The sequence below is a fragment of the Natrix helvetica genome (assembly GCF_964273705.1).
Source record: "Natrix helvetica genome assembly, chromosome: 1".
Taxonomy (NCBI): Eukaryota; Metazoa; Chordata; class Lepidosauria; order Squamata; family Natricidae; genus Natrix; species Natrix helvetica.
The window spans coordinates 210,961,829-210,980,413 of NC_138548.1; the positions used below are offsets into that span (position 1 = coordinate 210,961,829).

The 18,585-nt window shown below is 43.5% G+C and overlaps 1 protein-coding gene across 6 annotated transcripts in view; it reads left to right on the top strand.

Annotated features, from left to right (window-relative positions):
- The window catches only part of ARHGEF25 (Rho guanine nucleotide exchange factor 25), a 117,653-nt gene that overhangs the window by 37,754 nt on the left and 61,314 nt on the right, over nucleotides 1–18,585 (top strand). Inside the window, exon 1 of one of the 6 annotated variants that reach the window (XM_081939632.1) lies at nucleotides 4,825–5,033. The exons of the other annotated variants lie outside the window; for them this stretch is intronic. Coding sequence (XP_081795758.1) covers nucleotides 4,943–5,033 — 91 coding nt within the window. The 5' untranslated portion in view covers nucleotides 4,825–4,942. Of the gene's footprint in view, nucleotides 1–4,824; nucleotides 5,034–18,585 lie in introns of those variants that run through there. 6 annotated transcript variants of the gene reach the window in all.

The window sequence follows — 18,585 nt, forward strand, 5'->3', positions numbered from 1 at the left end:
CTTTCATTATACAATTTCCCTGCCTTATTTAAGGAATTTATTCATTTTTTTCCCTTTTCTTAGGTTTTTTTTTTCCTACACCCAAAAGATCCATTAGGGAAGAAAAGATGGAATAGATAATGTCATCTGGCCATTAGCACTAGAAGCTACATTGTAATGCTATCTGGAAGCAATAACAATATAGAATATTTTTGTTTTTCTTGTCTATCATGTAATTGTAAAGAAAATAAATCAAATATTAGGAAATAAGACCTTTCAAGGGCAGCTAACAGTCAAGGATGCAGCCTCAGAATATAGGAGCTAGTATTGGCTTCTCTGGGTTTAAGGTGGGGTGGGGTGGGGTGGAGACAAGAAAGTACGAGCATTAGAATGAATGACAGCTGGCAGAAGTTGTTTTAAATGAATGCAGGGAAAAGAGGGAGGCAAAATAGAGGTCAGAAAAGAGTAAGCTGTTCATGGCAACAAGTAAAATAAATGAGGAATTCAAAACAGAGGTAAGAAGATTGAAGGAAGGGGCAGAAAGGGTGAGCCTCTGCTGATTAGTTCCCAAGATAATTAATAGATTACAGCAAAGATTCTACAAGCCGCAAGCAGGGTAGTTAGGCATGTTTCTTTCAGAACCTGAAGACATCTCTGCATTGATGGGCTCTTGAATGGAGGTAAGACTCCTTGCCAGTTCCATCTGCTTGCCAGTGCCCCTGCTTTTCTTGGTTATCCAACAGGCTCTTCAAATGAGTAGTGAGACTTTTCTTGTAATCTAATACTGCCAAAGCCAGCTATATTCTTACAGAACTAGATCTGGAATTGGCACTAGTGATCTGCCACTCTGTTTAGCCATATCTCAAGGGAAATGCTTGATTCTGCTCCATTGAGGACTTGACTAGAAGCCCAGTAGCTGGCTAGTCACTCCAAGTGGCTAGCCAATTAACAGTATGCTTGCAGTGACCTAGGTGGAGAGGTTTCTCCAACTGTGAGCTTTCTAAAGAACTCATTATCTCCAATCTCTCAGGAGAGCAATTGTGAAGTGGAAGAGCTACCAATTTAAAGATGCAACAGCCACCTTTATTCCCTTGAGTGATTACTGTCTGAGTATAGAAGTAGTAGGAAAAATGTGCATGACCATTAAATAATGGATAACATAAGAAATATATATTCAGATAATTGATTTGTAATTCCTCATCTACGTTTGGTCTTTGCTCTTGCCAGCACAACCAATGTTCCGCAGACTTACTGAGAAAATTTGCTTTTCTTCCCACCATATAAAAAACTTTTATCAGTGAAAATTGAAGGGAAAAATACTGCATACTCTTATTTTTTTTGTCCCAAATCCATTTACAGTCTACAGTTATCCTGCTATAGCTTCTGCTTCTCTACAGTTTCACTATACAAATGGACAAATGTCATCCTCTCCCAGCAGCATCCTGGTTATAGGACAGCAGGCCTTGTCCTCACCTCCATCTGCCCTGATATTTGAATAATATCTGCACAACTATTTTTTAAGCATTCTTCTAAAATTGTAGTTTGTGAGAGAAAGGCAGCAGGATTAAGCTCTCTCTGTGTAGCAGCTTCTAAATAACTTAGCACTAAAGCTCCCATGATCAGTAGGTATTTTACTACAGGGTTATACAGATGATAATTTAAAGTATTTGAGAAGTACTGGGATGAACACACCCGACCTAGATTCTGTAACAAAACTCTTCTCAGCACCTCATCAGAAGCAATGACTAATTTAAATGGCACATAAAACCAATGGTCTTAGGGTGAAAACATAATACTATTAAAGATGATTGCATCCTTAATATTTAAAAAAAAGGTTGCTATGATTTAAGCCAGGCTCTAGAAGAATAGAATCCTAAATGTCCTCTTCAATCCTTCTCATCTTTGAAAAGAATCTGAGGTCACTTTTACCATTATCATTGCTCCATATGTTATGCTCTTGAACTTGCACTTTGAAAATAAGTGCCAGAACTAATTCAAATCTGATTTGAGATAAAAAATAAAATCATATTCCTCAATTGAACAGGTTGCAGACAAAGTCTAATCTACAATTTGCAACACAATGGAATGGTATGGTGACAGAGGAGATGGTACCATCTCTGGAGAACACGCAAATGCATGATGTTATTTTTAAAAGCTACACAATGTAACAACCGTATATATCCTACAAGTAAGAAAACATGATACCAAAGAGAAAATGTTTTTTCCCCTCAACTTCCTTTTTTATTTCTTTGCTTTTACTTCTAGTGCTTCCCAACCTGGGTAAATTTCCCAAAATTGGACAGAAGTTTTTCTTCTGTTAGTGACATGCATACCACTACTTATCACAACATTTAAATTGACTTAATGATTGCCCGATATTAGAACAACCAGCGACCTCCGCTCCTTCCGACAAAAACTTAAGACTCACCTGTTCCAACTAGCTGGCCTGGCCCATTTATAATCCCATTCATACCTCCTGGCAAATATTTTTACCCTGGGATAGTTTTTAGGGATGTTTTTAATGTATTTTTAAATTTTTAAAATTTTAATCTAACTTTAACTTGTACAGTAAACTATTGCCACCTCCTCCAGCCCTATATTTATTTTATATTTATATTATGTATATTCACTGTTTTTAATATGACTGTACACCGCCCCGAGTCCCTTCTGGGAGAGGGGCGGTCTAGAAATCAAATAAAAGTTAAAAAGTTAAAGTTAAAGCCCTGTATACTAAAATATATTCAAAAATCTCCCAAAGTATTCCTCCTATTAAGACAAACGTCATTGAAATTATCAATGGCAATTGGCTGAAAATCGTTCAGTGATTTTTTTTTATAATGGTGGTAGACCTCGAATTATGACCATTTATTCAGTGTCCATTCGAAGTTACAATGGTGCTGAAAGAAGAGACCACATCAAACTGAGGACCGCTCATAAGTGGTTTTGGGTAATGAAAGAGAGAAAAATTGGAAGCATTTCTTTAGAGAATTGATCTTATGACTAGTTTTTAATGCTGATCATTAAATCAACCCAATGAGTTGATCATACCAAAATATAATCATCATTCTGTGGCATACTGGACAGACTCGAGGAACTTTGTGGTCGTTAATGACAATTTTGAGTTTCTAGTTCTGCAAGATAAGCATATTAGTTACTATACTGTTTAGATTCTGGTTGGGAATGATGGGGATTGTAGTCACAACATGCCTGGAAAGCATTTGATGGTATAAGTCTTCCAATAGTAATGAAGCATGCATGTTCCCAATAGAGGGTTGGCTATTTTTGTGGAGCAGTAAGAATGTGAAGGCATGAATGGGGAAAGGGAGAAAAACATTAAATGATGGTAATAAATGTTACATTGATATGCAAATGTTACATTGGTGCAAATATGATCAATATTTCCTTTATTCAAAATGTATTTCTGTGCTGTTTTTGCATATCCTACTTACACCTATTTTTTCTTTCAAGAAATTTTGAACAGTCCGCCTGTATAGTTCTCACCTACTTGCCCCCATTTTATCCTGATAACAATTCTGTAAGGAAGAATAAGTATTGCAATTGGCTCAAAAATATTACATGACTGATAGAGGATTTGAACCTGATAAGTCCAGCACCTTGGATGATTAGAACTTCATTTGGCCATTCATCCCCCAAGCAAACTTCATTTGAGGAAAGCACGAAGCACAGCGAGCTCATTCTTATTGCACATAGCAAAAGGGTGGTGTCCTTCCTGTGATTATCATCTTTTCAAATATATATTGATAATAGCTTTTCTGGGAACTCAAAGTGTGCATGGGCATGGCTGTGTCATCATCTCAACAATAAACCCAGAAATAGTTGAACTGAGAGGTCATTATGGGCTTATTAGGGACTTCAGTCTAGTCTCCTCCGTCTCAATCCGACAACTTAACCATTGCATCGTATCAGTTCTTAACGTGTTACGGGTTTTGTGCATAAATTTTTGCTAGGTGAAAATGTATTTCTAGTTCATTTGTTAAGATTTACAGTGCACCCTACTTTTTTCTCCAGAAACCTGAGGAGCCTAGGACTCCTTTCTCCAATTTAATTCCTATCAGTATGAGAGGCAGGTTGCGCTGATAGAGAATGACTGGCCCAAACTAAGTATTACCTTCTGCGTAGGCATTTTCAGCTGTCTTTTGTTTTGAAGATGTGGGTTGTTTCCTGAGGCTTTTACCTTTGCAATAGGAAGTTGGTGTAAAAAGGACCATACAAATCCCCCCCCCTCCACTCCCTGTTTCTGGTTTAATGCTGTCCTGTGTGGCGGGAGGAGGGGGCAGGGTCTGTAACACTAATGCACTATATAAGGCTCAGCCTTCACAGCCATCAGCACAAGAGAAGCTGCCAACTCATGCCTCTCTCTTGATAAACTTTGGACATGCTATATAGTCGTTCTTTTTATTTGTATGTCCACACACACACACTCACACAGACACATGTGTGCCTTCTAATGTACTCCTCCTTGTTTCCTTGCCTTTCCAATCCCAGACGGCTGCATCCAATGAGGTTTGTTTTCTTTCTCTTTTCTTCGCCTTCCTCACGGTAGCCTTCCGCAGTGGTGGGAACACCAAGAGATCTCACTTGTGCCTGCTGCAGGCTCAGCTGCTGCAGAACTGGCTGCAATGGCTCAGCAAGAGTGAGGAAGGAGGGAGGGAGGGGGAGTCTGGCTCCAGGAAGCCCTGGAGATGGATGAAGAGAGAGAGAGAGAGACAGAAAGAGAAAGAGAGGAAGGGAGGGAGGAGAGAAGCAAGGGGGCAGCTGCAGAAGCTCCTCCTCCCCACGGGCAGCACCAGCCCAGCCCTGTTGTTCTGTCACTGAGAAAACGGCTGCGGTGGCAAGAACTCCCCCCCACCCAACAACCCCCTTTCACTGCCTGGGAAGTACTGTCCCCTCGCTCGATGGCTGGCATAGTGAGTGACGGAGCCCAGCACAACCGGGCGGCACCATGAGAGGTGGGAGCCAGCAAGGCTGTGCTTGCCACCACTTGTTCCGCAAAGTCCTGGCTAAGTGCAGCTGCTGCCCCTCTAGGGCACGAGGTGAGTGGGATTCCCAATGTAGGCACTGTTTTTCTCCTCTCCCCAGCTCCCCCCTCCCGCCTGCCCCCCCCCTCAGCTTAAGCACCACAGCCTTTATGTTGCCCTTTTTCTTAGATGCTGCTCGTTCACCCATCACTGCTTGAATGCCACCTGGCCAGTACCAGCATCATTATCCAAAGTGGGCATCAGCAACCAGTAGGATGGCATGGGCGTTGTTGTCCCTACTGAATAATATCACCTGGCCTGGGACACCTTTCCCGGCCATCACTACCGCTTCCTTCTTGTCAGAAATTAATATTATTTTGTTTGAACACACCATTCGTCGCTGAATCACCCCTAGAGAGGCATTGTTTTTCCATGTCTGTCTTGTTTGGCGTTTCACAGGTGCCATGGTTTCCCTGGATGGGTATGAGTTTGCTCTCCAGGTGTTGGCATAGGGGATGGCATCTGCTTCCTTTAACATGGTTCCTCTCACATTCTTGTACTACTCTGGTACTTTCTGCTTACCAAACAATTAGACAGGGTTTATGTCAAGTTACCTCAGATGCCAGTTTCTTGTGGCCAGGCTTAAGGGGGCACTAACAGGGCAGAGTGACACAGCATGAGGCGGGGTGGTTTAGAAAAGTTTGTGTCAAGTAGCAGAGGTGCAACTGGAGTGGTCCAATATCTTGGCTTTGAGACAAGTGAAGAGGTCAATTTTTAGTGGCTGCTTAAAGAGACAATTTTTTTCTAAAACATGAACATGGTCTTGCTCCAGAAGAGTGCACTCTTGTTCATTGTTTGTAATATTTTAGCGTGATTTTGCATGCATATTTGTATTTAGAATGTCAGTTTATGAGTTGGACCTCTACATTAATCACTGTAAGATCCCTATTTACGTCTCTCATCGCACAAATCTGGTTCGGCACTCAGGTTGTTCATGTGAGCAGAAGGGACAACTTGTGGGAGGCTGTATGTACAAGAAGTCTGGCTGTGGGAGAGAGGAACCGGAAAAAAAACCCTGGTTGTGGGGGAGGATGTGCATGCATGTTGGAATATGTGGCTGTGTATCACTGCACACAGGATTGCATTTCTCCTGCAGTCTGTGAATATGTGAGGTTGCTTGTGTCAATGGATTGTGTTCTGAACACAGACTTGAGAATATAAAGCACTCTCTGCATGAGCAGAGTTTAAAATGCTCAAGAAAAAGAGAGAGAGAGATGAGAAGTACCAGGGGGGGATGCTTGAGAACTGTCTCCCTGTAAGTTTTCTGCTACTCAGTACTGCCTCTCCTCCACCCCATTTCCAGCCAGTCTTCCTTGCCCAAATGTCTAACATTGAGGATGACAGCAATATAGTAATATTGAAAATCAGAGAACTGGGGTTGAAGGTGGTGTTATGGGACAAGAGACCTAGGCTCCAAGTGTTAATCCCGATTTAGTGAATAGGGGCAGAAGGCACAGTTCATCTCTTTGTATATATGTTTTGCATCCCCTTATGCTTGGAACTTGCTACAAGGGGCCACCACTCTTGATTCCCCTTCCTCATCTAAGTCCCCATCTAAGTCTTCCTTCCCCTGTCTAAGCCCTCCTTTTCATGTACTGTTTTTGGCTTAAAAGCCAGGTGCCTGTACCCAACCGTTAGAAAAGAATCCTAGGTTACATGTAACTACCATTCATTTTTCCTTGTTATCTCTACATCTCCCCTAGCTTTTCCATCTGTTGACATTTAGAGTGTAAGTTCCTCAGTGCAGAGATCTGCTTTTTTAAAAAAAACAAAAAACAAAACCCATGTAGCTCGAGACAAACCCATGTGTTTGGATATTTCTTATAAAAATAATAACGACGTGTGGGTAGCAACTGGCTGTGTTGTTGGCTTTTTATACTTCTCATTTTTAGGGATTTTTTGTGTGTTAACTCTTTTTCTACCAAGGATCCTGCAGAGCTCTATGTCTGAAATGCCATCAGGCCATGGAGAACTTTAAAGTTCCATGTTTTGGTATACTCCGAAACAAACCCAGCTCTCCCTTGCGGACACAGGCTAAGGAGTATAATCCTAGGGAAGCCCTCTTCTTCAGTATTGCTGTTTGTCTAGATGAGAATTCCATGATAAAATGGTTAAGGAATCCCAGCAGGATCTTTTGTAGCGATTTTGAAATCACTGAAATCCTTTGGGTTTACATAACGTAGTAGATCAAAGCATTTACCCAGATATGCATGTGGGGAAAAATGCGCACATGATTGTGATTTTGATTCTGTAGTATATGGACTCTCAATTAGGCCTACTCACATCTGACTCCTTGTCTTTTCTTTTGCATTTGACATGTCCACCCAAATAATTATGCCTAGTAATACATTCCTTATTGTTGTTTTCTCTCTGTATACCCTCCTCTTCCCTTCCACTTAGGAAAGCTGAAGCCTGCCAATTCTCAGCCATGTAGCTAAATTAATAATAGGTTAGAAGGGACAAGCTGAGGGTTGGAATCTTATTGCTAAATGGGTACCTGTGCTGCTCCAAATCGTCTATTCAGATAATGTTCATTTTTACTGGCTTCTCCTTTTTCTGGGTGTTGACTACTCATCTGGGTGAGAGACAGATAATTTCAGATTAGTCTATCTCAAACCACCCTTAAGCTTTTAGAAATGACTAGTTTGGGGATTTATTATACAATAGGTGCTTATATAGAGGTTTTCCCAGCAACGGTCACTGGCTTCAAAATGGTGGATGCAAAAGAGTTATTGAAACCCTGTTCTGTTTATGTGATGTGTGTGATATGTGTTCAAGGTGGGACCCTTGTTTGTATGATTTAGAAATAAAAGTCCCACTGAGGTTATACTACATATATAAGCCTGAGGAGTTTTTGGTACGTTCTGAGCTTGGTTGTTTTCTTGCAGACGTTTCATTACCCAATCTAGGTAACATCATCAGTACTACATATGTAAGCCGGCATATCATTTAAGGAAACTAACTGCAAAAACTGTGAGGAAGTTGTAGAGTTTTTGTTAGATAATAGCTTCAGTTATAATGGTTTCCATCAAAGTCATTTAATCTCATTGGTCGAAGGGTCTGACAGCTCCCTATAAAAGGGCTGCTATCAGACTCAACCTTCGCTGGATTGTACATACTTGCTCTGTTACAATAAAGAGCTGTTGTTGCCTTTAGCCTTTTGTGCCTTTCCATTACCTGATCTAACACTGACGACGAGGATGGGATTGGAAGGCAACTAGGCAAACCAAAAAGAGTGTATCAATTCAGCAAGTAAATCCAGCCCGGAGCTCAGCGCAGTTTTGAGCAGCCATTTTTGAGCGGCAAACTCAAAATGCCCTCAGAACACAAAATGCCCATGCATGCCCCACCGACTCTGTATGACCCAGTCACCGAGCACTGGGACTCGTATATGCTGAGGGTTATCAATGAGTATGTTGCGGCGCTACGAAAGGCTGCAGCGTTCTGCAAGTTTCGAGACCTTGACGAGCTTATTCTTGACCGCATCATATGCGGTGTACAGGACATTAATTTACAGAGGAGGTTACTTGCCAAATCTGACCTCACTCTACAAATTGCCTTGGACGAAGCCAGGGCATCAGAATTGGCCATTAAGTCTACAGAAAGCCTGCAGCGCCAAAGCACGCAAGATACGCGGAAGAGTGCACACGCACATCACAAGACTGCAGAGGCCGAGAGCTCAGAAAGTGAAGCAGATGACAGCTGCCACATGCGCAGTAGCTGCACCAAGCCAGTGCACAAATTCAAACCGCATCTCCCGCCTTGCGCTAGCTATGGAGGAGACCATGCCAGATTGTTTTGCCGTTTCCGCGATGCTATCTGCCAGCACTGTGAGCGAAAGGGGTACATCGCCAAGGTTTGCAGAAGCAAGCACCCCACAACGACCTGGCAGCCAAGAAGCCGACCTAACCGCCAGCAGAGGCCCAACCTGGGGGCATGGCAGCCACCATCACGGTGCTCAGAGGGCGACACCAGAGTCACCTACCACACCTCAATCGGCCAAGTCCGCACAAGGTGGTCTAAAAAGCTGAAGGTCACAGTCCTCATTGAGGGCTCTCCATGTGAGATGGAGATCAACACGGGGTCATCATTAACCATCATGCCGTGGTCTACACTAAAGCAGGCTATCCCTAGCTGAAGAAGCAGCATCTACACGCCCCTGACATCTGCCTTCACGATTACCAGGGGAACTGAGTCCCCATCGTGGGCCAGGGCATCTTCCGGGTGAACTTCAAGAACTTCAGCAGCCAGCTCCCAGTGACGGTGGTCAGCGGTGACCGGCAGAGCCTCATGGGCTTGACTGGTTCGAAGCCCTGGGGCTAGAAATGACCGGTATCAAGGAGAGCGCCGACGAACTGCTCACAGACCCTACCCCCGAGACGTCAGTCTTTCGTATTGACTGTTTAGAGACTAGTCTCGTCTCGTTTAGTGATGTTGTCCACCACTCTGCAAGAGACTCCATGATAAAAACAGTTTTGAACTGGGTGTGGAGGGGATGGCCCAAGGGACCTGTTGGGTCTGATTTCAAAATGTATTATCATAAGAGAAATGAACTGTCTGTTGTTAATGGCTGTTTGCTGTGGGGGGGACCGGGTCATTGTTTCACCCAAACTGCGCATTGCAGTATTAGAGGCTTTACATGTAGGGCATCATGGAATTGTCAGGATGAAGTCTTTGGCTAGGAGTTATGTGTGGTAGCCTAACATGGACAGGGAGATCAAAGAATGGGTGGCTACCTGCACACCGTGCCAGGAGTCCAGACCAGCTCCCCTAGAGGTGTCCGCTAAGGAGTGGGAGCAACCTCAAGCACCGTGGTCTATCGCCAGATATTCCTCATAGTTGTGGACGCCTACTCGAAATGGCTAGAGGTAATCCTGATGACCTCCACTAGGGCCGAAGCGGTCATCAAGGTACTACAGAGACTTTTCTCCACACACAACCTGCCCGACGTCCTGGTCTCTGACAACGGGCCCCAATTCATGGCCATGCAATTCGAGACCTTCTTAGCAGCTCAGGGAATAAGACATGCCCTGGTTGCGCCATTCCATCCGGCCTCCAATGATCAGGTGGAGCAAATGGTGAGATCTGCAAAAGTGGCCCTATCTAGAATGGGCCCGGGAGATTGGCAAACACGGGTTGACCATTATCTTCTAATTCAACACATCACGGCAAGTGCCACTACAGGGAGAAGCCCCTCCGAGCTTCTTATGGGTCGCCGGCTAAGGTCCCACTTAGACTGGCTATACCCAAACTATTTTGCCGCATCATCCCCAGACTCCACAAGCAAAATTCGGACTTTTAGCGTAGGGAATTCAGTTTACGCCCACAACTACGCCGGGGAACTCTGTGGATTCCTGCCACAGTGATAGGCATCACCGGGCCTCGCTCTTACCTCCTTGAGCTCGAGGACGGTCAGAATTGGAGAAGGCATATTGACCAACTCCATGGCCGCCTCTCCAACTCCACTCTTAGACAACCAGAGGTAACTCCTGCACGAGTTAGCCAAAGCTCTACCCAAACAGAGCAAACACTCACTCCTTCCACAGTCAGCTCAAGCCTGAGGGTACTGGGAAACTTATTTGGTTATGTTGCAGGCCCGCAGCAAGCTCCAAGCGAACCGGCTCTAGAAGCTCTAGCTGCGGCCTGGAAAGGTTCCAGGAGCTTCCACCAAGCGGAGCTGCGGAGCAAACAGGTCCGTCTGATCTGTCCGAAGAACACCCTCTGACTGAACTGCGCAGGTCAGTCAGAGCTACCAAAAAGCCTGCCTACCTGCGTGATTACGTAACCAGTAGGATTACTCCATCTAAGAGGGGAGGGGTGTTAGATACTAGCTTCAGTTATAGTGGATTCCACCAAGGTCCTCTGTTCCGGCGGGAACAGAGGTTTAATTCATTGGTCAAAGGGCTGCTGTCTGACTCAACCTTCGCTGGATTGTAGATACTTGCTCTGTTACAATAAAGAGCTGTTGTTGCCTTTAGCCTTGTGTGCCTTTCCATTACCCGATCTAACAGTTTTGTTTTTAGTGTTTCTCTGGTTTTTGTTTAATGGAATACCTTTCCAAAGTTCTCCACATATATTGGATGTAGCTATCATTACCACAAGTCCTTGCCGTAAAATTATGATCCCATGTCCATGGATTAGGGATTGTGACAATTGAACAGATCTGAAATTTGTAGTGCCAACTTTTTAAAAAAATGTTTTTTTCCTAGAATAGTTTTTTTTTATTTCCCTGTACTGCATTTAAATTGTTCACATCCCTGTAATAATATTGGAATTGTATTTTCTATTCATGAACAGACATACTGCTAGTTTTCTCCTACTGATCAGTTTTCATGCCTCACACTTATGAACAAGATTCATCTAAAATATAAAATCATAGTGCAATTTGTCTAATTGTGCTATGGTATGTTTTCTGAACCCAATCACTGTGATTTATATGCTATGGTTTGTAGTTTTCATGTTATGTGAGTCCAGCAGTGGTGGGTTTCAAAAATGTTTAGAACCTCTTCTGTAGGTGTGGCCTGCTTTGTGGGAGTGGCTTGCCAGCCATATGACTGAGTGGGAATCGCTTGGCGTTTAGCAACCAAAATGTTGGCTCAGGAACTCTGGCATTGAAGTGTGCAAGTCTTAAAGCTGTCAAGTTACAAGACCCCTGCACCCCTAACCCTTTAGAAAATAAAACCCCAGGGGTATTCAAACTTGACAGCTTTAAGACTTGTGGACTTCAACTCCCAGAATTCCTCCTCTCGCTCTTCATCTTGATGATGTGCGGCCGGGCGGGGGGAGGGAGCTGGAACCGGTTCTAAATGGCACTGTAGATTTGTGGAACTTCTTCTATAGAAGAGGTTAGAACTGGCAGGAACCCACCCCTGGAGTCCAGGTACCAATACCATTTCTATGATATTTAAGCAAAACATGACTTGTTTGATACATGAACATAATCATGAACATATCCACTAATCTCTGGTCTATTTTGGTTGGACCTCCAAGGCTTGCTGTTTGATTCCTCTGGTTTGATGGGCCTTTAACAAGGCCTCTTGGGGCCTAGAAGCAGCTGTCGGAATGACAGTGGTTCAGTGAAATTGGAACAGAGGTTGTGGGAGCAAGCATGACTTTTGTCCTCATATCTGGGAGCACAGCTGAGACTTGAGTGGTGAAGCAGGAACTAGAGGAAGAGAAGATGGTATTAATTCCCTTTCTTTTGTTCTTGGATCAAAGGTGGATTGTTAATGCCTCTTTCCCACAGTCAAATGGAAGTGTTAAAATATACATTTGCTTGCATATCTCCAAGCGCCCTTATTAAATATAAGGTAAAGGTTCCCCTTGCACACACGTGTTAGTCGTTCCTGACTCTAGGGGTCAGTGCTCATCTCCGTTTCAAAGCTGAAGAGCCAGCACTGTCCGAAGACGTCTCCATGGTCATGTGGCTGGCATGACTAAACGGCGAAGGCGCACGGAACGCTGTTACCTTCTCACCAAAGGTGGTTCCTATTTTTCTACCTGCATTTTTACATGCTTTCGAACTGTTAGGTTGCCAGAAGCTGGGACAAGTAACGGGAACTCACTCCATTATGTGGCACTAGGGATTCGAACCGCTGAACTGTCAACTTTCTGATTGACAAGCTCAGCGTCTTAGCCATTGAGCCACCGCATCCCTTATTAACTATACAGGCAGCAAAGAAGGCTTTGGTATGGAGGGAAAATCTGCATCACGCCTTTTCTTTATGCAAGTCTCTTTTCCTGCAAAAAAGAGTGCTTTGAGTCATGTCAAGAGTGCTTCTCCTCCTAACACAAGTAATTGCAGCTGGTTCCAGTGTACCGAGGGATTAGGAAGCAAAGCTTTTCAGAGCAAAGCAAGTGATCAAGCAACTTTTTAAGCAAACAAGAAAGGTTAGGATGTCCTCTCTTGACTACTTCTCTGCACAGGATTTTTCTTGAGAACCTGATCCTGAAATAAATGCTGGCCGAACCTCAAAACCTGCAGCTGACTGTTCCAGTTATCAACAGTGCCTCCAATCCAGATATGGTTGGCACTGCTCTCAGATTGATGGTAACCAATACTCTCCTCCGCCCTACTCAGGCCTACTTTCTTCTCCTTCCTCCTGGTCTTCACAGGCAGGCATGGACACATTTTGCAGGGCAAATGCTACAAATAGGATGAAAAAGGTGGTGAGAGCTACTGTTAGGCTCAATCCAAGTCAGATGTCACTCAGGTTCATCAATTTATCCTTGTTGGTGAGGAAGGAGTAACAAGAAGACAGTCGCTTCAAGTTGGTGTGGAGTGCTTTTTCTTTCTCCACATGTTAAGAATGGAGTGCTACACTGGGAGAGCAGGAAGTCTCAGGTCAGGCACTGGGTGGCTTTTCAGCAGACTTGAGGTATGAGAAGTTCTTATTTTAGAAATCCCATTCTGGAGAAGGGTGCCTGTATGCATTTAGGCATCCTGCCTCAGTTCCTAACAGAAAAAATAGGGAACTAAGCCAGGGAATCTAGATTAGATAATTCATCATCAGTCCAAACTTTTCCCTAGGTGGAATTTGACATCCAGAAGGGCAGGTCGAACTTGGGACTACTTCATTCCATAGAATTCAAGTTGTGGTCATATTAGTGAAGTGATCGAATCCTCACATTGGTGAGCAGGCCTTCTACTCTTGGAGCACGGGGGAAACAAGAGCAATGATTTCGGACTTTAAAAAATGCATGGGAGCCATTTGAAATGATCAGTTGTGACAATGCATCAATATTATGTAAATGCAAAAGTTGTTTTAATGATTGTAAACAGCCCAGGTTTGCTTTGGGTAGTGAGGTGGGTGGAATAAAATTGTGTTTATTGGGCCATTGATATCAGTGGATAACAAACCATGGAGAGAAAAAATAAATTGATGAGGAACTCAAACGCTATTCCTCTCTGAATCTTAAACAAAAATCTTGCCTTGGGACTAAGTAGGTTTGAACCAGTATATAAATCAAAATATGTTCATTGGCATAAGGTGTCTCTACAGAAATTCTGTAGAGTATTAGTGCCAAGAGCATTTTATACCCCAATTCTCAATATAAATAACTTCTGAGCATAACTCCAGCCGTTCCTCTTTTCCATTATTGCAGTTATAAAAGTGAATAAGAATCCTTCTCTTAACCTGTAAAGTGTGCTATGAAAAGCTGTGAGATTTTCAATGTGTTCAGTTATTTTTAATTGCATTGATGGTACACATGTGCAAAAGGAAATTACAAATACCATATTAAGGGCTCTTGAGTATATGACACTGCTTAATGTCATTAGGTGATTAAACAAACCATCAGTACAGCAGTTATTTTTATTTAGGTATTGAATTTGTTTGCTGCCTATCTCACCCTAAGATTAAATTGTTTGATTCCTGTCCTTCTCCTTTAGTTTGTTAGTTCAGAATTGGCCAATCTAGTTGCTTCTCATCCTTATTGTAGACTAAATTTGTCTCCTTTTTTCGCTTCAGCAGGCAGCCTTCTTCATATCGTTCTGTCACAGCAGGGTTTCCCAAACTGAAATATACATCCCTTGGGGAGGTGCAGACAGAGTCCAGGAGAGATTTGAAAAATCCTTTGTTACAATAACATTCACCTTCCCCAAAATTTCATTGTGTTTGGATTTTTAGAGGAGTTGTATAGATTAAGGTTATCCTAAAGGGGGATCTGATGGCAAAATGTTTCGGAATTCCCGTGTTAGAGGATCAAATATCTAAATTCTATATATTATCTCACATGAGAGCAGACTTAGATATTATTCGTAATTGGGATGAACATGGAATTAGCGCTATAGTGGTAGTCTTTAACTTGCAATCATTCCTTTAGTGACCAAAGTTACAACAGCACTGAAAAAGTGAATTATGACCATTTTTCACAGTTACGGCTGTTGTAGCATCCCTATGGTCACATGATCAAAATTTGGATACTTGGGAATTGGCATGTGCTTATAATGGTTGTAGTGTTCTGGGATTATATGATCATCTTTTGCAACTTTCTGAGAGGCAGAGTCAATGGAGAAGCCCTGTTCTGTTAACAACAGTATTACTAATTTAACAATACAATGATTCACCTTAACAATTGTGGCATGAAAGGTTATAAAATGGAGCAAAACTCACTGTTGTGGTTGTTAAGGGCTACCTATACCTCATCATTTCATTTTCTTAAATTATCATAGAAATTAATTGTATTTATTCCATAATTTGAGAACAGTCCTGCATAATTTGAGAACAGTCCTGCAGGATAAGTGCTCAAGACCCTATTGTTTTGCAACAGTTGCTGTTCCTCTGAGGGTTTGGCCCACCTTATTGTGGAAATGTATTTGTCTATTTAATTCATAGCAAGCATGCATCACCTTTTGTCTTGGCCTGGTTAGCCCTAAGCTGTTGTGTGTTGTGGAAACAACCAGTTTAAAGTAGTGTTGCTCAAATCAACCTTAAAAGACAGAACAAGGTGATAGATGAGCTTTTGATGTCGTAAGTTATTTTGTAAAATGGCTGTGCAAGCTTTTAGGTTACTCTGAGTTTTTTGTCATGTACCTAAATCAGAGGTGGAGGAACTGTTCTGACCCCCTCCTCTTGTATACCAAGACACTCCGACACAAAGTCTCTTCAAAGATGTTTATTGACATACAGGTTCCACCTTGGCAGCAATCCAGACTGCCAAGGTCAAGATAGCACTCTGGGCAGCAATCCAGCTACAGCGACACCCCTTGGCAGCAATCCAGCTACCAAGCTCCAGATAATCACCTTAGCAGCCAAGGTCCAGGGAACAGATTGACAGTAATCCAGGTAAAATCTTTAGCAGCAATCCAGCCTGCCAAAGTACGACACAGATCTGAGCTTCTCCAACTCCAATGATCAGTTGATTCCTGCAAAGGGTGTGTCCACAAGCAGTCCCTTTATAGTCTGGAGAGGAGTCTAATGATCAGCAGCTGAGAGCCATTACCTCCGGTAATTGCTCAATTGCTCCTTACGCCGGGTAGCACGTCGGTAACGAGCATCTAATAGCTCACTGCTGTCTGACTCACTGTCCTGTGACTCCTCTCCACTGCTCCAAGGCATGACATCAGGAGCCCCCTTCCTTTGGCTTTCACCACTGCTCCATGCCTCAGGCGCCCCCTGGTGGCCAACCAGCCTCTCTGCGCCCTGCTCAGCGTCGGAACCCTGTCCAGGGTCCCCCACCTCCTCTTGAGCCGACTCAGAGGACACCTCGCTGTCGGAGTCTGGTGGCAGCGGCACCGGCACCGGCTGGGCCACAACAGGGAACTATGACCCTTTTGTGATTTGTGGACTTCAACTCTCAGAATTCTCGAGAAAGCATGGCTGGCTCAGGAATTCTGGGAGTTGAAGTCCACAAGTCATAAAAGGGTCATCGTTTCCCACCCCTAACATAAATGACTATTTAAGAATTATTTCTCTCATTATTTTGGGATTATTTCTAATAATGGAAACCAGAAACAGAAAATGTTCTAAATAAGTCAATTTTCCTTACTCTTCTTCCAAAGTCATATGAAGAGATTGTGCAAAGATGAATAAGGATTTACCAGTGTAAATAATATTAGTATGAATCTGAGATGTGTTTCTATCCATCTCTCCTTCTGGCGGTGTATGACACATAGGAATTGCCTCGTTGGACAGGGCCAGTAGCCAGCTCATCAAACGTTTGTCCACCAGATGTATCAGGCAAATGCATAAGTGGTAAAGCTGTGACTTTTCCAGCTATTGTGAGTTGCTTCCCGAAATACATGTAACATTTGGCTCTAAACACCATTGGAAGGTGGGGGGAGAACAAAGCAAAATTTGTTACCAAAGCAAATTCTTATAGCCATTTTAAGTAGGGAGTGTCTGAAGCTACTCCATTTCAAGATTAATTATCTGAAGAGAAAATGCCCAAGCAAAAGGTAGAGAAAGCAGAAAAATACTCTAAATTACATGATCTGTTCTCCCTACAGTGGGTGTGTTTGGGAGAGTCAATTCTGTTCCTTAACTATTTTTTTTTGTCATAAAGTTTTTTATTTTTTCATTTTCATAACATATAATCCATGTATACTATTACATAGCCAATATCGTACTGTATTATTAAATGTTTGCATCAATTCATCTTACATCAACTCCCAAAAACAATTGGCTCTTCTGCTCTCCATACACCATATTTGTACCTTATCCATCACTTTCTTCTCCCTTTCTCCTCCCCCTCCCTACCTCCTTTCTTCCCTCTGTCATCCTTCCCTTCTCTACATCCCCTTCCTCTCTTCTTCTCCTCTCTCCCCTTTCCACTCCTTCTTTCTCTCCTCCTCTTCCCCTCCCCCTTGCCCTCTCTCCTATCCCTCTCTTCTTTCCTTACCTCTCTCCTCTATTTCCCATGCTTCATCTCATTTACTTGGTGTATTTCAGCTTCTGAGCAAGCTCCATTTTATGTTGATGGTATTTATAATTCCTTTTCAATATACATATTTAATTTTTCCTTCTTTAAAAAAAAATAGAAGAAAAAAGTGTACACATATAGTCATTGTACTTTTAAACCCCCCGTCCCCAGCCTAATTTTGGCCGAGATGTAGACCTGGTTACAATTCCCAGCTATTCTCATCATGATATAATTATACATCCTTACATGCCCCCAGTTAGTGATTATCTTTAAATCTCAATAGTTTCTGTTAGATCGGCGCGAATGCAGCAGGCGAGAGTCGCTAGTGATTTCAGCCCTTTTTATTTCCAGCAAAATGTGACTGCGCTCTGCCGGCTGGGCTGCCGGAGCTCGCCCTTTAAAGAGCTCCAGGCAGACCAGCCAGCCAATGACAGCAGTTTAAATTCCCCACGGTTGGGACAGCAATCTGCCGCGAGCATGACAACTTTTGTAGATTCTAGCCAATCCGCGGTGAGCATGAAAACTGATGTAGATTCTAGCCAATCTGCGGCGAGCATGAAGACTGATATAGATTTCTGACGTCCGTCCATAAGTAACAGTTTCCCATTGTACGTAACACCCATCCCCTCCTAGAATGAACAGTGTCCAATCCCCTGCCTACGTATGTGATGTAGTCCTCCAGGTAGGCGGGGCGCACCAGCTTCCTACTGGACCTGCACAGTTCACTTGTCTCCGGGATCTTGGCTGTAGCGGTCGAATCTGCTGTTCCTCTGGCTGCCTGAGACGGAACCTTCTGGAGCTCCTCAGCCTGTGAGTCAAGTTCCGGCCTGGTTCCTTCGGCTTCCGAGACCATCGCTTCTCACTGGACGCCCTCGATCCCAGTTCATGTGTAGTTCCCCTGTTGGGCCACAGGGTAGGCCTGGTTCCCACTCATCTGCTTTCCGGACGGTGGTTGAGAGTGCTGCTCGTGGCGGAGACGTCAGGTTCTGCAAGGGTTGCTCTGGCCCTCAGGTTGCGGTCCACTCACCCTGGTTCCTCAGCTTGGTGTCCCCCAGGTGGTATCTGAGCTGGTCGATATGCCTTCTCCAGATTCGGCCGTCCTCCAGCTCAATGCAGTATGACTTGGGGCTGGTGACAACCACGACTCGGCCCACCAGCCAGGTCAGGTACCCTGCATAGTTGTGTGCGAATACCCGTCCTGTAT